The following is a 24,970-nucleotide window of genomic DNA, read 5'->3' as shown; positions in this document are numbered from 1 at the left end:
AAAAAAACAAGTAGCTTTGACGTCAGTAAACCCATTTTCCAGTGTTTTCCACAGGAGTTTGGGTGCTCTCTTGCTAAAGTCAATATGACTTTGTGTGGAATTGGCATTTATTTTGAAAGCTTTGTACTACTGACAGAATGTTGAAGAAAGGTACTTCATATGGCTTCCTTACCTACTCTCCCTTTTGCCCTCAGATAAGCACATGAAGAAAAATGTATGTTACCATAGTATCAGAGATTGGTATTACAAAATAGTACCTTCTCCTTTGTTCACATTTTCTCATTTGAACTCCTGAGCTGAACTGTGACTGGTTTCATTGCAGTGAATCTCAGAGTAGATGGGAGTGAACCAGAGACTCTGGAGGGTCGGAAGAGATCTCAGACATCATCCAATAACTTCTGTGCAGCATTTCCCAAAAGCAGACCTCCATGCTGTTTGAATACCTCTAGTAAGAAGAAACTCATTAATAAAGCAATGGCAAGATCAAAGTAGTGTTCTATTTACCAGGTTGAGGACTACTTCCTAATTATCATCCACTAGTCCTAGAACACAGAAAAGCCCTTCATGTATCATAAAGATCATGGTGTTAGATCCTCTGTACCTGGGCTGGGGATAGGGTTGTGAATTGGTGCTGCCACCCAAGGTCAAAGCAGAGAGTCAGACCTGGATCTCTTCACTAGTGGTAAGTTGAGAAAAGTGGCCCATAGGGAAGAGTTCAGAACCGGAAGAGAGACAAGAGAATTAGAATCCAGCTCTAGCACAAATCCTCAGTCTTGCTTTGTAACTCTTTGAGGCATTGGTTGCCTTGTTTCTAAAACAGCGTACTTAGCTCTCACTCTCCTATCTCATTAGAGGCAATGTGCTGATCAAATAATAGATATGAAACCACCCAGAAAATCACAAAGGGCCACCCCACCTCCCCTGATGTGGAGCTGAGGCACAGAACAGAAAGTCAGCCATCCCTGGAAGATTGTGAAAGGATGTTCATAGCCACCTACTGCCCCTCCACCCCAGGTGCTGAAGGCATAAGGTGCAAGGAGGGGAGCTGAGAGGAAGGACTGTCCTGGAGGCATCCCCCAGCCCAGCATCGGTGCCCCTGACAGATCTTTAGCAGCCCCTCTCCCCTTGATGACACCATGTGTATCCGTGAAGCTACAGATGAGGGAGGGGTATTGGGACGATATCAGGGAGAGTCAGTGGCCTGGAACCAACGTGAAGACCAAGGGGCTGGGCTTTCTTGAGAGCATGGTTATATGAGTTTCACTGTTTGTTGCTTGAAAGCACTGAGTTTTCTCTAGGCCAGGATTGGCAAACCTTTTAGAGCTTTCCATCATACAAATACCCCACCGTGGCATACATGCCATAGTTTCATCACCACTGGTCCAGGCCTTAGGGTGGCAGAGCCTCATTGGTGTGCAGTTTGGGACTCTGTAGGAAAAAGGGTTAGGGTCTACTCTGAATGCACAGTCTTATTACTGTGGCGTACAGGAACAATGACGTCTCAAATTGATGCATCGCCATGGAGCTCCTGAGCATTCCTGTGTCTTTCCCAAGCTGTTCATCCCACCTACAAGGACTTACTGTGTCTTGAGTAAGCCTTCAGGGGCAAAGGTGAAGCCCCTTGCCTTTGGGATGGGTGCAAGGGCTGCTTTGTGGGCTGTAACAGGGTCTGCTGTTCATATCTTTGCTGTCTTCCTCCTCAGCCCCACCAGACCTTTGCCTCCTCTGCGCTTGGATGGCCTGGTGTGTAGATGCCAAATATCAAAGGATTGTGCCATTGTAGACAATGGCAAGGCCATTCCTTAGAGCCCTTTGCTTTTCTTACTCTGTATGTAAGAAAAGGATAGGGGTATCCAGAGGGCCTTAGATCCTTCACCAATCCCAGTGTCATTAAATTCCGGGTGCCCACAGAGTATTCTGCAATAGGATAATGAGAAATTGCTTTTAAACACCTTACATAGAAAAAGTCTCAATTTCTTGAACAATTTAGCTTTAATAACAACCTAGAAAGATGGGCAGGTCTGGATGAGGGTAGAGGTTGTGTATAGTTAATCATGTAGATCCAAATTTAGTTGGCTTAAAAGACAAGATAGTGGGCAATGGTTTGTTTAATGACACCATAATTTAGGAGACACGAGAAGGATTGCCTGCTAAAAATCATCATTCAAACTTTACAGTGGTGCCTTGCATTAGGCCAATAGCAAATCCATTGAGGCAACTTCTCAGGGGACATGTCCAGTGTGACACTGGGAAATTTGGTAAGCAAGGTGCCACAGGAAAGCAAGGCTAACACAGACACAAATGTATTTAAAGTACTTTTGCATGTATAAAAATATCTTCTTTTGGCTACAATTCCTGATCTTGGTTAATAAATTACATCAAAATGACCTGAAGTTTAAAAAAAAGAAGGGGAAAAAAATCTGAGCAAATAGTGCCCCTGGTATTGTAAAGCTTTGAATGTTTTCACACCCCATTAATTTATTACTTCTCTTTCTTCATCTTTAAATTTCATTTTTTTTTCAAAAATTCCGACTCCCTGCTGCTGCAGTGATTTTCATCTTGTTGTTAATTTTCCCTGCTCCATATGGAGCTCCAGACATTTCACCTGGAGGCTGTACTAGATTTTGCTATAGTGATCGTACTTCCGGAGGCCAAAACTATCATTTAGGGTTCCTGGTGCATCTGTCTGTGCCAGGCTTTTCATTGGCATAGAAGAGTGTGAATAACAAATTGGATGCACCTGAGATTCAGATGATTAGTGTGTTTTGTGAATCTCCACGACTTGTAAGCAGATAGCGCTGGGGGGAGGGCAGGAGGGCCACACGGTGACTGTGGGAGAATCCTTACTCACACCTTCCATTTGGGGCTCTGCAAAGGGAGTGCGGACGTCCTAGGCAGCCCAAGTGCAGAGAGAGTAACAAATATTTCATCCTGCCTTGTCATTGATTAGAAAAGAGCCTTTAATTTCATTTCACCCCATGTTGTGATTAATTTGCATTCTTTGTCAGAAGTTAATGGAGTTTTTTATGGTTCACTCTGAAATCCTTGAAGACATCAGACTTGATCTGATGTTTATACAACCGCCAGCGGAATTTTTTCATTTGATTGATGGCAAGCTTGATGTTATTCCAAACGGCTTTTTAAGCTGTTTTTAAGAATTATTTGAATAAAATGCAAGGAAGATATTGTTGTAATGATCAAGATTATCTGTTAAAAATCTGTTTCAAATAAAGAAGATAATAAGTAGTAAAAAAGATCAAAAAGATAAGAGAAATAGTGAATAGTGATGTTATTTGTTAAAAATATATAAGAATGGCAGTCAAATAAGTACTGCACTCTAGAGAAGATCACTTTCATTGAAAAAAATATGCCATCATCTTGCCAAGTAGAACAATTAAGGCCTAAGTAAAAGGAAAGTATGGAATCTTAGGAACTAGAAACCCTGACTACCAAATGGTGGAGTCTCATTTATTCTGCTAGCTTTTGCCACCTGTGTATGAGAACTAGATATCTACCATTCTTAATTCAAGGATATGGGGCTGTCGGGGTTGTTAACTGAGCAAAATGATGACATATTACTTGTCCCCCCAAAAAGGCATTCTTAAACCCTACACAAGTTAAATATAAGTAGAGAACAGAAGTGTGAGCGTAGCATTCCTGATGGTATAGTGACTGGTCTTTTTCATGAAGTAATACAGAGCTGGAAACATTCTACCATTAAGCACAAGCCACCTGGCTGTTTCTGAGTAAGAGAAGTGTACATTCACCCCTGTATGCCATACATAGAGGACACGAGGAGTTCTAGATGGCACTTGCTTCAGAATCCTGCTACTAACCAAGGAAATAAGTTTTGCCGATGTTTTTTGATCACTAATACCATTCATTTGATTTGGGCGCTTTTGTTTGCTTCAGCAGAATCTGTGCTGCTCATGAGACTTAGTCATAGGTCAGAAAGGTACTTATCTGAGCACTTCCATTTAAAACAGGTTAATTTATTTGCTGTATCTGAAAGCTTGCTAAATAATTGGGTGGTTTTAATTGAAGTTACTGCTTTCTGATCCTTGCATTAACATGATCTAAGGTCTTTTTTTATCATATGCAATCCATATTATTGACCAGATTTGCCCTGTTTTCATTTAAATGTAAGCAGCTTGTCAAGGGGAAAATATTTTGTTTAACTTGGCTTGGAAGCCTGCAATTTGAATGTGTGGGTTTTGTTTTTTGATTTTTCTAATTGACAGACTGTCCTTTAAACATTCATTTATTTTGTACTAATAAGTTATTCGCTGGCCAGAATATTTGTTTTACTCTAACCAGAATGTAAATCTGATATTCTTAAAACTATTTAAAATCATTTTTCAGATTCTAATGTAAAAATGCTGGCATTTTTACACTTAAATTTTATTCATGTTTTAAAAAACTTTACAAGTGTATTGTTATAATTCTAACTTCAGTACTGTTTTAACTTTGATATTGAATTCAGACTGTAGTAATATACTAATCATGCCTAGAATTGCAAAATACCTAATAAATTTGCCCATTGAAAAAAGATATTTAGAAATTGTCCTTTGTTGCATGAACTTTCTGAAGTTCACAACATCAAGGATTTATGTAAATTTTACATATCCAGTGTTTTGTGTGAGGTCTGTAACAAAGGAAAAGAAGCAGTGAATAATTGCCCCAAGTCCTTGGCATTTGGCTTTAATTGGCCAACAACATATACTTGCAATTTTTTACCCAGATTTCTAGCCTAAATGTCTCATTCATTACTTATATTTATCCGCTCTATGTAAGATATGAATACTTAAAATGTACCAATATTTCTTCTTAATTTACTTTGTTTTTTATTGCGGTGTTTTGGTACCAGGGATTGAACCATGACTTCATGTGTATAAATACTGTACTACTGAGCTTAAGTTCCAAGCCCTGCTACTGATATTCCAAGCCAGAAAATCAGATTTATGTTCCATAAAGGCAGGGTTAAATTTAAGTAATATGAAGATGTTCATTCGTATAACCAGGAATTTTTTTTTTTTTTTATCGGTACTGGGGATCGAACTCATGACCGCCTGCTTGCAAGGCAGGTGCTTATGCCGCTGAGCTAAATCCCCAGCCCCCACCCAGGAATTTTTTAATTGCTAGTACCAAATTCTACTCCCAATATCCACGTCAACTTATCTGAAGGTCTCATCATTTTATTTGCTCAACCTCTGCCAAAAACATGAAGTGAGTGCCTAGTTTCTCCTTAAAACACAGCAGGAATGGAAGAGAAATTAGCTATACCCAAAGCATAAGTAGCACAAAAGTCTAACTTCCATTAAAGATAAGTAACTCACCTGTGTTTCAGAGCACCATATATGTACACAGCCAGCCAGAGTAGTAAAACCTGTCTTGAAGTATCAACTCCAAGTTGCTTTGGTAGTATAGCCTATCTAAAGTAAACTACTGTATGCCATACATCTCAACTTAATTCAGTATTTCTTTGTTGTTGGCCCCTGCTCTGAGCCCGGTACTGTGCAGAACCCTAGAGCACAGGATGGAACAGGCAAGTCCTTCCTGAGAGTTCAATCTAGCAGGAAGAAAAACACAAAACCAACAAATGGCAGTTGATGAGAAGGCACCTCCAGGAGCTAGAACACTGGCCTCTGCTGAGGGGGAGAGTGGTCAGCTCACATTGGGATGCCAAGGTGTCACTGGCTAGCAGCATGCAGAAGAAGGGTCTAGACCAGCAACAGCAGCCCTTTTAGAGATAAGTACCCAACTGCAACCCGTAAGCCACTTAATTGTCAAAAGGTACCAACACTGCAGTTAAACCTGATCCTTGGCTACTGAGGTGATGCCAGGGTGATTTGGCTCAAGTGCCCGACAGCCACTGGTCTAGGTTCTCACATCAAAAATTGGTAAAACTGGAAAGAGGTGAAGGTCTGAAACACGAGATTGTGTTTGGCATCCTGTTAGTACTTTCACCTTCCCCAACAGTCTAGCAGTTTCCCTAGGCGACTTTTCAGGCAGCACCATCGGGAATAAGAAAAGGGAGAGCAAAATGAGAGAGAAGGAAAGAAGTATGTTAGCATGGAGGAGGCACATGTAGCAGAGACCAGATAAAAAAAACATGTTAGAGGGTTTCATGATGCCCTTTGGAATGGCTGGATACCAGCCGAGGATGATAAGTCCTTGGGGTTCAAGGTCCCTGCCCCAAGGGAACTTGGCCCAGGCCTCTCAGGCTGCCCTGCCACCCTATGAATTCAGCCTGGCACAGCCTCGGACATTTTCTAGACTGCTGGAGAGGCATTGTCATGATCAAATGAGCCAACACCTAAGAAGGCACTTTGAAAAATACAAGGTAGTAAACAAGAGCAAGGTAATAGTAGTATTATTTATATTTCCAGAAAGCACTTCAGGGATTTACCTATGTAAGCCTGAAAATATATGACTGTGTCTCATGACAGGTAGGACTAAAATGAATTACTTGTCTGATCCCACAAGAGCCTTCCTTTACAGTCCTTTCGTCGTCGTCGTTATAATTTATCATTCACAATCATACCATACAGAATTATATACAGAATCTAGTCATTTTTAGTACAGGAACTGGGGACTAAACTTATAATTTTATAGATTTTAAATAATCAGCATAGCACAGAAGTAGGATTGAAGTTCAGAGATTTAATGAACTTGGCATACAGTCTGGCTTCCTGGGGTCAACTCTGCCATCTTCTGTCCCTCCTGGATCTGTGATCCAGAGCTCTCCTGCTCCCCTAGGACATAGTTTTATTGGTTCAGTCAGTTTCCTCCTGAAGTCCTGGAATCCCAGGATGTAAAGAAGGGTTTTACAATGATCTGATACAGCTCTTTCTTTACAGAGAAAGAAGTGGGAGTCCACAGCCATTGAGTCGCACAATTATTCAGTGGCAAGGTCAGACCAACTCCCATTCCCTGTTCAGTGGTCTTCTCTCCCTAGTGGATGATGTGAGGAGAAGATGACATGAGGCACCCAGAAGCTCTGAGCCCCAGTGACAGTCCCTATTTTATATACCATCTGCTCAGGTACTGCCTCCAACTGGTGTCTACAAACATAGCAATTACTGCTCCAGGCTGCACTGTCCCTGCTAGGTAATAGCCAGCTGGCTGTGGATCCTAAGGAAGACAGTGATCCTCAAAAGCAAGAGTAGCAATAGCAACAAACACATCAACTTTATTTTTTTAATTTTATTTGAGGAGAAAAAGAAAAAAAAGCAAAAAAAAGGGTACAAGTTATACAGAATTTCAGAAAAAAAAACAGGAAATCACTAGTTAATGGATTACATATTGTCATCTTAGAAATATTTGTTCAAGTTACAAAATTAAAGCTTATAAAGTGGACATTCAAACAGTGAGACTGCAAACAGTTCTGTTCAGTGATCCCACAAAACTCTGTAATGTCATTGTCTATCTTATACACTTAAATATACATGCAGTTATATCGTTTAGAGCACTTTCTTTTCCTCTCTTTTGTACAATGACTATTACACATTTTGGGTTTTATTGTTCCCACAGTTCTTATTACTTTTTTGGAAGAGAATAAAACCAAATGTGACATAACAGAACAGAGTCAGTCAAATCAAAAGGGTGGACATAGTACATAATGTAAAAGCATAATACAAGGTGATCAACAATGGTTACCATAATGCCTCCCGCTATCGCTAATAGAATTGCCTATATCATCAGTTATACTAAAATTGAACAAAACAGTAAAGAACAAAACCAAAACATTGGAGACATTACAGGTCTTCAAAAGTAGGTAATAGTCAACCAGAATGGGCCACTATCTTCACAGCTGTTGCCTAAACTTTCGAACCTGGTACTATCAAGCAAAATAGAATAGAGGAACATCAGTCAAAACAAGATGGTGAGAGCAATACAGGGCTTCAAATCAAGTTAATAGACAGTCAAAGTGGGTTACTATAATATATCCTGCTATTTTTTATTTATTTTTCCCATAATTAAAAGGATAAATATAAAAAAGTAAATAATAAAATGGAGATTGAGATAAAAGAGGGCATAACAACAAAACAGCACAGATCAAAACATAACCATTTAAGCAAAATAGTGTTTCACCACAAGATAATCCCGACATAAAAGTAGTTACCATATTGTCTCTTTCCTTGAAATCTTTGAGTATAACTTCATATACTGTAGCATCAAATATATCAAAACAATGTAAAACCATTTAAGAGAATGACAGTATTACAGGGTATTTAGAATCAACTAACAGAAAATGAACAATGGTTTCTGTAAATCTCCTTGTCTATAAAAGTTTTTGTTTATACTATCACATATAATAAAATCCAGTAAGATACAACATGTTAAGACCAATGGAGACAGAAGAACAAAAGCTTGATGAGACTTCAAAACAAGATGATACTAAATCAGCATTACCTATTATGATGTCATTTTCTCCAAAATGGCTGTTCTTATCATCCAATCTTCTCTGCCTCATTTCTGTTGAGCTCTTTTTCTGTCATTAGTTGTCAGTTTGTCTTCTTCATTTTGTTTTCTGCTCCATTCATTGTGGCCTCTCTGCCACTATTTCTGGATTCTTCATATTTTTCTTTTGTAGAATATCCTGCGTATTCTCTGTAGAGTTGAATTAGTGGTTGCATATTCCCCTAGTTCCTCTTTATCTTGGAAGTACCTTGTTTTTCCATCAATTTCCAGGGATAGTTATGCAGGATATATCAATCTTGGCTGGAGGTTATTATCTTTCAAAGCTGGAATTATTTCCCCCCACACTCTTCGTGATTTGATGGTTTGTGCCAAGAAGTCTGCTGTAATTCTGATGGGTGTTCCCTTGTAAATGATCTGTTTCTTGTCTCTGACGGCTTTTAATATTCTATTCTTATATTGGATTTCTGGTATTTTGATTATTATATGCTTGGGTGTAGCTCTGTTTGGGTTGTAGGTGGCTGGGGTCCTGTATGCTTCATATATCTTTACCTTTTTCTAAATTAGGAAAATTCTCCTGGATTATTTCCGTGAGTAGCTTTTGTAGTTCATTTGTTTGTGTCCCTACTTCTTTTTTTGTTCTTAATTCTTAAGTTACAGATCCTCTTGTCATCTTCTAGTCTTTGTATTATTGCTGTTTGTTTCTTTGTTATTTTTAAGAAGTTTTTCATTTCATGCTCCCATATTACAAATCTGCCCTCCAGTTCAGATAATCTGTCCTTAGTTTCTTTCAAGCTGTTATGCCAGTTTTCGATAGAGTTTTTAGTTTCCTGGTAATCTCTTTGAACCTGCTTCACGTATTCTGTGCTTTCTCTATTTTCTCCATCAAACAATTCTCCCCTCTTTTTCTGTTCTTCCATTCCACCATGTGTTTTTTCTTGGGTGGTGCTTAGCATTTCTCTAACTATTCTGCTTATGTCTAGCTTCAGGTCATTAATAACTTCATTCCTGAGCTCATCTATGAGGCTCTGGAGACAGCGCTTTATATCTATTAGTGCTGTGTTTGCTATTGCCTATTTCTCGGGATTTGGGGCCGAGGAGCCTATCTTGTTGCTCCCTCTTCCCATATTCTTTGTTCCTTATATATGCAAGTGTATATAGGAGGCCCAGCTTCCTTCCCTGTCAGCCACAGTCTAATTGAATTGTGTCGGCTAGGTATTTCCGCCCACCGCAGGAGGAAGTGCACCAGGAAGTTGCAGACCAGGCAGTCTATGCGGGTCCGCCCCTCCAGGTCAACCTACCAAGGGCTTCATCGCTAGGGTGCACCTTCAGGCACTGGGACCTGGGTTGAAACACATCAACTTTTACTGTACTCCAGTGCTTTATCTTTTACCATCCAGCATAGGAAACTTGTGTGTAGATTTGGGACTGGTGAATCATTGACATCTGACTTAAAGGGGCAGACCTGATAGAGCTTTGTTTGAGCAAATATTACCTTTTAGATGTTTTAACAATTCTGGATTAATGCCTGGAGGGCTTGGGAATTCTTCCTCAACTAAAATGTTAGTGTTGCTAAAAACCCAACCTTCTTCACTGCCAATAAACAAGCTAAGTTCATTGAAAAATCAATGAGTTGCCTAACAGGAGCAAAGTGCTTGATACAGTTTAGCACTGGAGATTGCCAGAACACACCAAGCAGAAAAAAGGTCCCAGGCTCCTCTAGGAGCCAGGAAGGGGGCAGCTTGTTTACAGAGGCAAGGTGTTATCTCCAAGGGATTATGGGAAACCAGGGCAGCCAATTAGAGCCAAGTGTGGACCCTGTACGTCTGAACAGGTCAATGGATGGTGATCACGGTGGTGCAAAGGAAAGAAAAGCTTTAGATGAATCACCTTGTCAGGGGGTGAGTAAAGCTGCAGGCCCTGAGGAAGACAGACCAGAGTGGTCCATGCAGCTTGTCTTGTTTCATTTTGTTTTCAGAAAGAGGTTGCAGCAAGCATGAAGAAATCTTGACCTGGCTCTAGTTGTAGTTTGATAAAATTCTGTAAATAACACAGAGTTCCTGGCCGGAGGCCTCCCTCCAGCCTAGGCTGCCCTTTGGGCAGCTCTCTGCCTCCTTGGTAGCCTCCCTCCAGCCTAGGCTGCCCTTTGGGCAGCTCTCTGCCTCCTTGGTAGCCAGGCAGCCAGAAGCATTTAGTGACTCAGGCCAAAAGAACCAGAAGGGCAAATGGCGCACCTAACAGGTGACACTGTAAGTCATTGACCTGTATGGTTTCTATCTGTACAGCGCCCAGAGTGCTAACCCAGGTTATTGTCCTGACTTTTCTTATAGCCTGAGCCTGTGTATCCAGCAGGTGACAAAAGTGTCCTAGATCCATGACCTGCAGAACTCTGGGAGATGGGAATCCACCCTGCCCACAGCTAAGCATGTGTGCATTCATGGATATACACACAGAACACCTCTGCTTTCATCTGGGCATTTTTTAATGGACCTATATGACTGCTCATTGAAACTGTGGTTTATTCAGTGAGTAGGATCTGAAGCATGCTGAGCCATTTACCTGAATTCTCCCTTGGAGTTTATTAAAACCTGATTTACTTCTATCAGAATCTGAAAAGACTAAACCAAAACTCTGAAACAAGAGTCAGATTTTATCTAGTTCATTCTGGATCCGTGACTTCCTTTCTTTAAGCCTATGTTTAGTTCATTTACAGTCCAGCCAGTAAAGCACATGTGAATTAACAAGGTTCTGTGTGACTGTATTTAAGATCATCCCTTCCAGGGGCTGGGAATTTAGCTCAGCAGCATAAGTGCCTGCCTTGCAAGCAGGCAGTCGTGAGTTCAATCCCGGGTACCAATAAAAAGGAAAAAGGCAAAAAAAAAAAAAAAAAAAAAAAAAGATCATCCCTTCCTCGTCCTATGTGAACTGTGGACTGGCTGCAGTTGCAGCTTGTCTCAGGCTCTCAGCATGCCAAACAGTGTTGTCAAATACAGAGTGGTGGTTTAAAGGAAACACACACATACACGCACAAAAAAAAAAAAAAGAATACTTAGAGCTTGGGCCCAGGAAACAAGTTTTCTTGCAGTGCCTAGAAATGTTGCTTGAGGGATAGGGCCGGAGGAAAATGTTTCAGAAATCTGTGGAGCCCAAGGGAAGGAAGCACCCATCCAGAGGCTGTATTTTGTCCAAATCCTCTGAGGCATAAGGAAGAATGCAAGCCCTGTGCTTTGGTCACAGCTCTGCTACTGAATTGCAGATTTTAAAGAAGGCATTCGTAGCTGGGTGTGGTGGCGCACACCTGTAATCCCAGCACTCAGAAGACTGAGGCAGGAGGATCATTGCAAGTTTGAGACCAGTTTGTGTTACAAAGTAAGCTCAAGATCAGCCTGAACTGCATAGTGAAACCTTGTCTCAAAAAAAGACCAAAAAAAAAAAAAAAAAAAAAGGTATTCATTTTTCATAGACCAGCAATTTTATCTATCTTTATGGGTTCTAGAATCAAGTACAGCCACAGCATAAGCACCTGATAAACATACATGGAATTTGTGAACCCTGTTTTTGACTCGCATTGACTTTTTTACATATTGGCAAAGCAAATTTTGCAATGAGGAGAAATCCAAGGGCTTTCAGTTTATAGTTTCATCCCTTTTCTTCTATGACCTGTGCTCCCAACTCTGCCCAGCCAGCATTACCACTTAAATGATAAGCTCTTCACAGGAAGTCTGGCGGCTCTGGAGTGTCAGCAGGATAGGCTGGAACAAGGATGGAGGCTTCCTTTCATCTGGTGAACTCAGACCATCACATGGGTGCAATGGAGAAAGCATAGCAGGATCTGGGAAGCAAGAAACTGGGTTGCATGCAAAACCCTAGAGATCCTTTCAGACGCCAGAGCCTCTGATCCTCCTCCACTGTGGGACAGGCCTCTCCTCGGCCTACCAAACAAAAGGCTGATGCAGTCTCTGCCTGTATGCAGAGGAGAGAACAGATAGCTGCGTTCCACAGCCACTTTATTCAGCCACAGGTTTTGACTCTTGAACGTTGTGTCAGCAGGAGACACATAAAGAAATAGAAGAGCACGTAAAAGCAAAATTAATTTGTCAGTGTTTTCTTTTTCTCTGTTTTCTCATAGTTGAGCCCAGCTGTGCAATGCACATTTAACCTCTGAGTTTCTGCCTTTAGTGATCAAGGTGGCTGCAGCCAATCAGCGCAAAAGTGTGACCCCCCCCCAAAAGTGGGGTAGGTGAGGATCATACAGTGCTCCCCACTAACCCACATTTTTGTTTTTGCAGTTTTGGTAACCTGCCTAGTTCAAGTAGGGTCCAAAAATATTAACTGGAAAATTCCAAAAAAAAAATAAGTTTTAAATTGTCCACCAGTATGAGTAGCTTGAGAAAACCTCATGCCAATCCCTTTGTCCAGTGTATATGTATGTGTTGTATATATTCCCTGCCCATTAGTCACAGAGTAACTAGGTTATCAAATCACTTGTCTTGGTATCACATACTGTGTTCAGGTAACTCGTATTTTACTTAATCATAGCCCCAAAGTACACAGTTAGTGATGCCAGTGATTCAGATATGTTAAGAAGAAGCCATAAAATGCTTTCTTTGAGTGAAAAAGGTGAAAGTTGATCATGGATATATAAATGCAGGATAAATGCTTGTAAAATCAGTCAGCACTATCAAAGTTTCAGGCATCCACTAGGGGCTTGGAACCTAGCCCCATGGCTAAGGGGAGGTGACTACTATACGTGCATGGTCGCATGTCCCGAGGAAGGTGACTACAGTGCTGGAGAATGTGAAACCATGCCACACCCTATACCTGTGTGGGAAATCACCTGCCCAGGAAGCATGCGGCTGATTGTATGTGGGGAATGTCGTTGGAGTGTCTGTACTAGAGCGAAGAACAGAGGGCATCTAAAATAACACCTGATCATAAGGAGGAAAGCAGGGGTGCTTGTTCAGGGAAGAAGACAATGAAAAGTTATGACAGCTATCTTCAAATAATAAAGAGCTGACATTGGATATATTCATCACAGCTCCAAAGTCCCAGGCACATCTTATGGGAAGTACATTTAGATTTAAAGTAATAAAGGACTTGCAAGCAATATAAACTTTCCAAAATGGAATCACTGGAATTCCATTGTTGGAAGTCTTCCAACAAAGACATGGTGCCTGTCAAGAATATTATAAAGCAAACTTCTCCCTTGGGCAAGGTGGACTGGGGATTCCAGCATCACTCAGGCTTCTGTGGCATGGGGAGCACTGAAGCTGGGATGCAAACTAAATGATCTCGAAGCCCTTCTGGACACAGGGTTGCTTTAAATTTTTGTTGTAGCAGATTGATTGGACCATAAAGGACAGAGTAGTCCACAAGCCTCCTTCATCACCACCCCTTCTCCACCTCCACACACACAATCGATTTTCTTACATTGGATTCTAACATAAGATCACCCTTCTTGGGAACAAAAGAAAAAAAGAAATATTTGACACAGCAAATATCTAAAATCTTGAAAAGAAAAGTGTCCAGCCTTATACCATTGGTAAAAAGATTAATTTTGTAATTCACATTGATTACTTTGAATTGCAATTCTGAGTCCCTACTTTTCTCACAAAATGAAAGCGTATATTTCCCCAGAGGAGGATTTACAGTGGCACTAGTACACGCATGTGGGGCAGAATATGAACTTTATCAATTTTAAAAACAGGAAAGGTAAAGGAGCACAGACTGGCAAGCTGGTCCTTTTTCCCCCACTCACGACTGGCAGACCCAGCAAATGAGTAATGTTGCACCACACCTTGATGCTCCAGCTGTTGTATTTTGTGTGAAAATGCATCGTCCTTGATACTCGGGAAGCAGTGGAAGCCAAGTGATCTAATTTATGGCTGTGATGATTTTCTGTCAGGTCCTATCTGAGCTACGCCCTCCTCTGGGCATCTTAGAGCCTTTCCATTCTACCCAGCTGTTTTCTAAATTCAGGATTTTTATTTCTTGCTTTTCAAAACTGGTCACTCCTGCATACAGCGTGCCAGCTGGAGTCTGAGGTGTGACCAGAGAGGGGCCGCCCATGAGTGGGAATCTGAGAGTTTTTTACAGTCTGTTCAGTAGCTGCCAGCTGTCCTCTTACTACCTGCCTCTGTTTTTTATTCTGTATAAGACAGACTCCGTGGCAAGCAAGAAGTTGAATAAGGGCAGAGGTCAATTGACGGGGCCAGGATAAGGCATGCGAGTTCTACTTGTGCATATTACTAGAAATATAATGTGTCATGCAGCATTCAGTGAAAACACCACCTGGGCTGGGGATTTAGCTCAGTGGCTTAAGTGCCTGCCTGGCAAGCGCAAGGTCATGAGTTCAATCCCCGGTACCAAAAAAAAAAAAAAAAAGAAAACACTACTTATCAACATTCCCATCTGTTGTTAGGCAGGATAAATTTAAACCTGTTCCTTTTTTAATAAAACAATCATTTGGAAACTCTGAGGTTCATGGCCCAAGGCATTGGGTTTAAAGTTTGTGGAAGTGATTTTCCTCCCCTCTCATCAGAGGCTTTTTCACTTGAAACCCTCTCTTTTGGCAAGTTATATAGGATTGAAGGTAGAGCATCCCTGTATTTTAGCACCTAATATCATAACCTTGTCTCCTTTAGTAGAAGAAGCAAGACTTCTGCGTGGGAGCCTCCAGACATCAGGCTCCCCTGGCTGCTCATCCCTTCACATCACAGACCACAACCCTGACCACAACCCTGAGCCCCAGTAAAGGGAGGAGACATCCCAGGCCACCAGGTCTGGCCAATTCCTCAGGACATGCATCTTCCCCAGCACACAGCTTCCAGGGCCAGTGTCAAGCCAGGCTTTCTCTGTGCTTGGGCACTGGACCACTTTGAGCCTCGATTGCCTTAATGGCAAAGTCACTAAGGTGGAAACAGAGCATCTCCAAGGTCCTTTCCATTTGCAGAGTTCTTCAGGTCATAATTCTTCATTTAAAACACAAAAGTCCCAGTTTACCATAATCCTCATTTATATTTACCTAGAGGTATAGCTTAATACATCAAATTTAAAAAGAAAATCTTTGCACCTAGCTACAGCTCCAAAATTTGGAAATTAAAAGGTAGGGGATAGGGGAACAGAGCGTTCTATATTGAAAGCTAGAATATAATGCCAGTAGTGCAACAAATGAAAATGATACTCTTTTAAAATTCCAACCAAATGATGTAATTTTCTATTGCCTTTTTCTGTTTAAGAGAAAATAACACAAGCTTGAAAAGCAGTAAATATGTAAAGAGAATATTTGTCAACTGCTATTGGAAGATCTGACCTAGGTCACACATAAATCTCTCCGACAAGAGCTGCAGGGCAAGCCATAATTTCAGAGAGTAAAAGAGAAAATGAAAGCTACCATTGGTGTCTTCTCTAAGTTCCATAGGTGGATCTATTTTAGTTTTCTGATTATGGCTCTGAATGTAATATAACGGGACCAGTAGCAAGGTCTCTCTTACCACTGTGTGTAAAAAGGACTTCTAAGACAGGGAAGCATAAAATAAAAGCTCCACGATTGCTTTTTATCTCCAACACCACTGAACAAATAGTTGAGACCCCACAAGCAAACTTGGCATTGGCAATTTCCCCTCTGGAATCATTTTCAAGATTTGTCATATTATAGAAGCTTCTAAATGGCCCCCTGCACAGTCTTTGCAAAGAAATAGATGATAGATGTTAATACAACAACAGATCAAACTGGTGTTTATAGCTGCTTTCATGAAACCCTTCTTCCCTATTTGAACACAGCATAACTATCCTATTAGAGTGTCTTTAAATCTTATCTATAACAGCTGATGAAAGGAAAAAAAAAACTGTCCATAGAAGAGGGGAGAGGTTCATCTAATTTGGGTATCAAACACTACTTGTTCTAGAAACTGATTAGCAAAATGTACATCTGGAGCATTATTTTCTGTTCATTGCCCCAAAGTACTAGTTAGACATGGAAACCACTCAATGCAAGGAAAATGTACAAGCAAGCATGTGAACTTGGAGAAGTTAGCTATATACAGCGTTTCGTATGTTGTAAGGTGCAGGCAATATCTCAGCCCTAACCACAGTACAGTGTTCCTCTGAACTCTGCTCTCACAGCCAGCTTTGGGAAGGCAGGCCCAGAATAAAGATAGGCATTCAGGAAGCTAACATGTTATATTGCATACCCTTAGCACCACTTTTAATGTGCAGTTAAACTGGAGGCTCCCCTTTTTCATGAACTACGTGCAAACACAGAAGCAGTGACTGGAGGTTGACTTTGTTTGGATCTGTTTTATGGTTGCTATATCTGTACAGTAATGTGATCTTGAAAAAGGTAAACAACAAAGAGTTTAGCTGTGAAAAATATGCCTAATATAAATACAGTCGACCACATGGCAGTTCAGAATTTAAAAAATATGACTGTGGCATTAAATTTTCCAGTGGAATTAACAGAGGAACAGAGTATAGCCTTTAAGGCAATATATCTGAGACAGGGAAAAGAGCTAATACATCTAATTCTATGGTCTGTGTGGCAACCATATAAAGAAAAGCACAGTAGCTTTATTTAATTGAGAAAATGAATCAATTACAATGATGTTAACATCATCAGATTCTTGTGAAATAGAAGGTATAAGTCACAGCGTTGGGTAACAGTGTTAAAAAGTAATTGAGTATTTTAAGGGTTTTGAATCAATTTCAGGTACTGGCACTGCTACCTTAATACAAAATTTATGAAGATGGTTACATGTAATATGTTGCTATCAAAACTATGTAATAAAGCTTAGTAACAACATCTCTCTTTAACAACTCAGACAAAACAGTGTAGTTATAAGGTCACAAAAAGGACTGATATTGCTGTATCTTTCTTGTAGTAAAGAGCAAATGTTAAAATAGTACAATTTTAAGTTGTCTCGAAGTTATTCTGCTTTTAACCTGCAGAACAGAGCAAGGTGGAGACCCTCTGTGAGACCTCATTTCATAAGGAAGTGTGACTCATTCAGTCGGTTCACACTACTAATGGTACTGGGGAACAATCCATTCCTAAATTCATTTCCAAACATCTCTTAGAACTTTTGCCACATGTTTCCCCCAGAGATTTTATAAATCTCCCAGCTCTTGGAAATTCGTGACAAATATGTTCCTTGATGTCAAAAATAGATTTCTAATTCTTTGCTCATTACAAATAACTCTCCCATTAAAGAAGTTATATCACCAGGCATGCTGGTGCACCCCTGTAATCCCAGCACTCAGGAGGCTGAGGCAAGAGCATCACCGTGAGTTCAAGGCCGGTCTGGGCTACATAAGTGAGTTCAAGGCTGGCCTGCACTCCCTAACGAGACCCTGTCTCAAAAAAAAGATGTATCTGACAAATACTGGAGGGGATAGTGCCCACATGTGTGTAGAAAGTGAAGGAGTAAATGAATGAATGAGAGCAAACACCATAGGTAGGTGTCTCATCTCATAGAAGTTACCTGTCAAGGCCTTTGTAAAGGTGGTATGGCTTATTACTATATCCCTTTACCACTTAAGGTGGTAAGCAGCTCTGCCTCCCCGCATGTTATGAATCATCACCTGCAGAGCCTTGTCTGAGAGTTTCATTGACTGTAGGAGTCAAGCTATTCAGGGCAACATAAAGTAGGAATTTTATCAGTGTTGACCAAGAGTCAGCCATAGAGGAGACCATGAGTGAGCAGTGTGTGCAGCTGGGACTTTAAGAACATCCAAGCACTATGTGGAAGGGTTTGCTTCTTAGCCAGATGGTTGTAAAAGAAATGCTCACATGTTCCAGACCAACTCACCAAGATTGATCATTTAGCAACCATACCATGCCAGGCATCAATGTGGGTGAATCCTGTTGTTTTAAGTGTTGTGCTGATCATGAGCAAGGAGGTATAGATGCCAGAGGAGCCCAGAACCACCAAGACTAGCCTTGCCCTCACCTACCCCATCCTCTGAGATGCTTGGTTTTCCCATCACAAAATACAGAGGCATCCCCAAGTACCTCTGGACGGTTATGCATATCAGATGACAGTATGTGTGGGAAAGAACTTATAAAAAAGCCATTAAAAATATAAAAGAGACTAGTGCAGGTGTCCCTGTGTTTTATCAGCTGGTTAGAGCTCATGTGTCCCAGGAAATAATTGGCTCATCAATAGTAATATTTAGTTCCTAAAGATTTCCTACTTAGAACATCAAGTAATGGAGACTGCATCTTCACTGAATGGGTAATAACTGTAGACATTTGGGGGAAGGATTACAGTGTTCAATATTTTAAGTACTAAATTGATGGCTTATTAATTTTGTCACATTTTGGTAGTTTTCTAAGATATGAGCTATCGGTGGTGGTGAGCAGCCTGCCCTCAGCATGTCAATTAGAAACACACACTCTGGTCTCTGCTCCCACTCACAAAAAAACAGTATAAAACTTGCATGAATTTGATTTTCCCAGAGAGCCTTGGAACCCTGGAAACAAGTTAAAGGTACTTTGGAAAACGTAGAGTTTTGTCCCTCTCCTAAGTTAGCGACAAATACTTCAACCACATAATTAAAGTTTTCCTCACAAAATAGGGGAATGTGAGCACACATTGGCAGGAATCCAAAATTCTAATTTCTGACTATGATTTAATTTCAATTTTAAATAAATCGGTTTTTAATTTAAAAAGAGTGAGCTTCATAACATTAGCAATGATTGCAACATTAAGCCCAGTGTTCACAATCTAGCAATATAAAACATTATTTATATCTGAATCGTAAACAGCCTTTTGAAATGGATTATGGTTTTCCTCCCTATTCTAATACAACCTGGAGGGTACTAAAAAGTGTTGTGTGAAATTAACATTCTGCTGACTTTCGCCTATAAATGAGAAGCGAGCTATTAACATTTGTGTATTTTCATTATGTAAATTGTGTTAACACATGCCCACAGATTGCCACCAGCAATGCAATAATTTTCTCTCAGTGATCATAATGTGTCCAAGTGAGTCATTTTGATTATGACATGCTAATTACATATTGCCTTTTTTCAGATTCAGAAAAACCAGGGATCTTTAATGGTAAGCTTTATGAGTTCAGAAAAAAATTCACTTTTCTTTTTCCTGATGGCTGCTTCTTTTGCATGCTTGAATGCCTTGTTTTAAACTTAGCAAATTGCATTTTGAAGAAAATGCAAACCTTTAACTGCCTGTATTAGATTAGGTACCATTAGAAATAATAGAACATCCTGAGCATCAATGTTTTTATAAGAGTTTGCTGTTGTTGATTAATCTTGCTATATTTTATTGCATTAATGATTTTTTCTTTCCACTCCACTGTAAAGACATTGCATGTAGGCTAATACTTTTCCCTCTCTTCTTTTCCATTGCAGCCTCTCCAGCTTCTGCAGTGCATTGTTGATGAGGTGAGGCATCGTCTTATGTTCTTTCACTCCTAAAGTCATTCCTAATGGTGTGGAAAGCTTATATTTTGTTTCCTAATGAAGTACAATGCCCAACATCCTCGGAGCAAGTTGTGTTGTATGCTTTGAGCTATGCTATGTGAACTGGCCTTGTCCTGAATCCTGCTTGCCTGATTCTAGCCAAGAACCCTTGCAAAGACAAACTGTCCCACAGGCTGGTCCCCAGGGGTGTCACAGGGGCTAAATACAAAACTCGGGAGTATTAATTGTTGCTCTCCCCTGCCAGATGGGAATGGAGCTGGAAATTAAAGCAGTATCATTTTTACCATAGCAGATACTTACAGTTATTCAGGGGCAAGGGTTAGAGTTGAACCCCAAAACATAAGCTGGGTAAAATTTGCCCTTTTTGCTGTACTTACTTAAATATCAGAATGAAAAAAAATTCAAAAGCCCTATATCAACAGTTTAGTGTTCATTTTCTAATTAGGCATTTCCTTGAGTATGTCTCGTTAACCTCGTGTATGTTCTAGTATGCTAACAACTAGTATTTGCACAGTTTAATTGTCTTACCTTGATCGCTCTTACCCATCAAGTTCCACTGACCTTTGCCTTCCAGGAATTAGTCTGCCTGCATTTCTTTCTCAACTAACTTTTTCTATTTCTCACTCTGAATTTAAATTCCTTTCTTTTGTACATTAGCGGTCTTATAGTAGACAAGGCTCTCAATTAAGACACATTCACATTTTTAAAAAAACTTTGCTTCTCTGGGCTTGGGCTTGCCTACTAGAAATGTTTATTTTTAGAGCTTTCATTTTATATTATTTTGAACACTTGTAAAGAGAGAGGGAAGGCAATAAATGATTCCGATAGGAAAGTTTGAAAGAAAAAACAACAAACCGTAATTCATAGTTATTCCTCTCAATTAAACATCTGCATAACCAGTTATGAGATTTGGGAGAAAAAATAAAGGTCCTCCTAGGAAAAAACAAACACACGCACATGTCGCAATAACAGTAAGAATGGGGCCCTAGCATCCTTAATAGTTGCATCCGTCAGTCCATATATCCCCTGCAAGCCATAAACCACATTGGTGCAGACATGAAGGCATCGTCCTGAAACAAATGGAGACTCCATTAGCTCAAATATCAGACAGGCCTCCTGGATCTAACAGCTCATCAGTATCTTCTGTCGTCTTAGATTCCAAAAGCATCCTGTCCCCATCAGAATTCTCCTAATTAAACCAGTTTTCCTGAGGTCCCACTTCAGTTTTGGTTGGGGGAGTTCCCAGGGAAACTTGGCCTACCCAGTGAAATACAGTTCTCTGTGTTTCTGGACCCTGCTGTGGTTTGGGGGCTCCTGTGGGTCCCAAACATTTAGGTACAGATATTCCTCACTGATGACATGCGTATTGCTGGAGAACTCATGTGAAGGTTCTCTGGATTAAAGTAGCAGTGCTGCGATCAGTTTAAATGTTTTACTTGCTTAATTTGGGCAAAATCATCAAGACCTTCATAGACATTCCATGAAGGACAGTAGAATGTCACTTACATACTGTGCTTTAATCATAGCATTTCTTCCTTAGTTGAGAGAAAAATATAACTTAGGATTCCTATTTTATTCCCAAGCAATATTAAAATGTTTTCCTTTGGAAGCTTGGAAGATTGACATTGTCTTTTTTAAATTCATCTTGGAATTAAGCTGATGTTCAATAGTAAGAGTGTTAGGAAAGGACCCACCAGATAATCTACCCTAGGCAAGGTCAGTCATGACCTTGAAAGAGCTGGGGCCCTGTATTTCCTGTGTTTGTCTTCTGTGTGGGGCAGACTTCCCAGGGCTGGAAGATTGTGTTCGCAAAAGAGTGGTCAGAGGACTAACACATCAAAATTTGCCTAAGATTTTTGTTAAAAGCGCAGAATCCTGAGTCTAGGTCACTGAATTAGACATTCTAGGGTTGGTAGCCATAATCTTCGTGCTTCCTAGGTAACTTTGCTTATTAACATCTGAGAACTTCCACACTGCCTAGTCAGGTCCCACAGGGAAATTAACTATCTGTCTTTATTTGCATCTGACTTATAGGGCTTCTGTTCATGAATGAATATAGCCAGCCAGGAACTGTACCATGTTACTCATTGGGTGTGAACATCTGATGCTAATATATATTATTTCCTGACAGAGAAAAGTCAGAAAGTTCACTATACCAAGGAGCCTAATTCAAACAAGACAGATACATTTAGAGTTATGTATAAAATAGCTCTAGCAAAGCCCAGTGTAACATATTTTATTATTGTAAGCATTCAGCTTAACTTTCTGTCTTGGCCTGGCAAAGGGTGAAATCGGGAGACCAGATGTATAGAGGAAAGATTCAGTTCCCAAATGGCCATAGGCAAATATTAGAGTTGATCTGGGAGTCAGGGGATAGAATTGTGGGACAGAGCCAGAGCTGGCCACCAGATGTTCAAACAGAAGACACCAAAAACTAAATAAAGGAGTAAGACTGGGGCCATGAAAATTAGACCACAGATCAGGCACTGGATGGCCTCCTAGTCACTTGAACAAAGTACCTGACACCTGTAACTGATTTTGGCTTATGGTTTCAGTCTGTGATCAGCTGATTCAAAGGCAGGAACAAAGTGGCAGAGGGGCCTGGTGAAGGGAAGGTGCTCGACCTATGACTGACAGGAAGCAGAGAGATGGGAAGAATAGGTGACAAAAATATACCCTTCCAGGTCACACCCCCAGGGAGCCACCCCAACCAGGCCCTACCTGGTAATGGCACCCTCGCCATGAACTCATCAGTGGCCAAATCTACTGATGAGCATAGAGCTCTATGATCCAGTTGCCTTCCACATGAAGCTTTTGGAGGGGATTTTAAATCTCAACAGTCACTCAAAGTAATAGGAGAGTTCTGTTCCAATCAGAAATCTAGCCAGCCCACTTTAATTTTGGAAGTGGAGTTCATGTGGATTGGAGCCAGGTAGCTCAGGGTGAGTGATGTCATCAAGGTAATATTAGTGCCTGAGTGCTGCTTCAGTCACCAGAACTTACTTTAAGACCCTTACGTAAAGCTGGAGATACAGCTCAGTGGTAGGGCACTTACCTAGCATGTGCAGGGCCCTGTATTCAATCCCCTGTATCACCAAAAGCAAAGCAAAACAAAACAAAAAGACCTTTATGTACCCAGGCACTCCCAAAGTCCCCAATCCCATTCACTCTAAGCAAATTTGTTCGCCTTGTCAGATGACTTAACTCTCTGCTATCTTCAGGGATAAGATGGCCCCTGTTGTTTGGACAACTGAAATGTATTTCTTTAAGCTCTGACATCTGTGTGAAAATTTGCATTGTTTAGAGAAATGCTTCTAAAACGTGTTTGTTCTTGGCAGCCTGTTGACAGAATGTGGTAAATAATATTTAACCTGTTCTCCCTGACACAGGTACTTGTTGTGAACATGGTACTGAACTAACTTTGATGTATGGATGCCCTCTAGGGCTGTAAAATTGCTTACTGCATTCTTTGCACTTTTACCGAGTACTTTGCCTCTGTGTTTGGCCTTAACACTCAGGAAAGTTCTCGGACTTCTTGAAGTACATAGAGCCATTTGCCCCGGGCATGACACCCCTCCCTGGCTGGCAGCTCTACTTGGTGATTGTCCTGGATCCTTTCGTAGGAGGACTCTGACCTCTTGAAGCCCTCCTCGTTCTTATGCCCCAACATCCAGCCAACCATCTTCAGCATCATGTTCCTGGGGGTGACTGAGCAGAGCTAAAAAGCACCCAGTGAAATCAGGTGTCCAAGTGGCAAGTGGGAGGTCAGGCCGGCTTGTCTGAAAAGAGAGATACAGAGGCTCACACCTCTTCATAATGAAGGGAGATGATGGTTTTGCATTCATTCGTGCATCACCTAGCCAGCAGGCTGTCAGTCACCCACTCTGAACTCACCTGAGTGGAGTGGGCCAGGGGTAGGACAGCCTCCGAACCCAGAGAGAACTGGGCTTCCAGGCATGGCATGCAGGCCAGTCTGTGGGTCAGAGTAGGAAGTGGAATAACTGTCCCCCATCCTAGGACAACCCTGATACTGAGACTCAGGACCCCAGCCACCTCACACTGCAGTGCCTCGGCTCCCAGTGCTGGCAGCAGAGGGCTAGCCTCACTAGTGTTGCAGCAATGAGTCGGCCACCAGGTCTCAGGCGTCAGCAGCTGAGGACTGCGATGATGGAGTAGCGACTGCGTCCCGAGTGTGCCCTGAGGTGGCCCACAGCTGTGGAAGGGAGAGAACAGAGCAGGGAGTCACTGTCCATCAGTATGGGACAAGTGCTGTGGAACCTAGGGCGGACATTTACTTTTTTCCTTTCTTGGGTTCAGAAGGGAAAAACATAAATATCAAGTGCAGAAGCACTTGAAACTATCTTCTGAATCATTTTTTGAGTTCACAGATGCGTTTTAGAATGTTCTTCTTGTCTAAAATATGACAATCAAAAAAATTGGTTATTACCCCTGAGTATGTATGTTTTAGCTGTAGCTAAAAAATAAATTCCTATCTAGCATCTGTAGGTGCTCAACAAAATGATCAGCAAATTTCTGATTTATATTCTGTTTATTTGTTCAGTTTACCCATAAAATGAATTTATTTAAGTGATGTATTATACCTGATGAGAAGTAGCTTTCGTATGCAAGTGTCAGTTTCTTAGAGTTATAAGATTTGTAAAGTATGGAAGTGCTCAGGGAATAGCAGACTTCCAGGAGTTAACAGCCTTCAGTTGGGCCAGGTGTGCAGATAAACTGTGGCCATAAGATGCCAGTGAAGAACTCAGAGATTTGTTGGCACCCCCTGCTGTGGTGTGAAGGAAGGGGAGTTGGTCTTGGGTGCATCCAGGTGCAGTGCTCCCCCAGCCACCTGTAGAAGAGCTCATGTCCGGTGCTTCCTGAAGGGCCTTTTAAGCATGGTGAGCACAGAAGCAAGGCTTTGATAGAGGACTGAGGCAAGTACAGTACGGGCACCCAGATGGACAGCTGACCAGGGAGCCCAAGGGTGCAGGGCCAGGATGGAAAACAGAAATAATAATAGAAGGAAATTTGGAAAATTACAAATACATGGAAATAACACATCCCTAAGTAGCCAGAAGTTTGAAAATGCCTTGAGATGACCAAAAA

The 24,970-nt window shown here is 41.1% G+C and overlaps 1 protein-coding gene across 16 annotated transcripts in view; it reads left to right on the top strand.

Annotated features, from left to right (window-relative positions):
- Nucleotides 1-24,970, top strand: part of Map2k5 (mitogen-activated protein kinase kinase 5) — a 246,249-nt gene that overhangs the window by 169,064 nt on the left and 52,215 nt on the right. For 15 of the 16 annotated variants that reach the window (XR_010050301.1, XM_063257801.1, XM_003480203.5 and 12 more), the window contains 2 exons: nt 19,455-19,481; nt 19,793-19,825. Coding sequence is in view for 14 of the 16 variants with exons in the window: in XM_063257801.1 (XP_063113871.1) it covers nt 19,455-19,481; nt 19,793-19,825 (60 nt within the window). In the remaining 2 variants the exon portion in view is untranslated. Of the gene's footprint in view, nt 1-322; nt 19,145-19,454; nt 19,482-19,792; nt 19,826-24,970 lie in introns of those variants that run through there. The other variant, XM_063257813.1, reaches the window with a different exon arrangement.

Source organism: Cavia porcellus, unplaced genomic scaffold (genome assembly GCF_034190915.1).
Source record: "Cavia porcellus strain 051 isolate PalLab524CR breed Dunkin Hartley unplaced genomic scaffold, mCavPor4.1 scaffold_10, whole genome shotgun sequence".
Lineage (NCBI taxonomy): Eukaryota > Metazoa > Chordata > Mammalia > Rodentia > Caviidae > Cavia > Cavia porcellus.
This window is presented reverse-complemented; position numbering and strand designations above follow the sequence as displayed.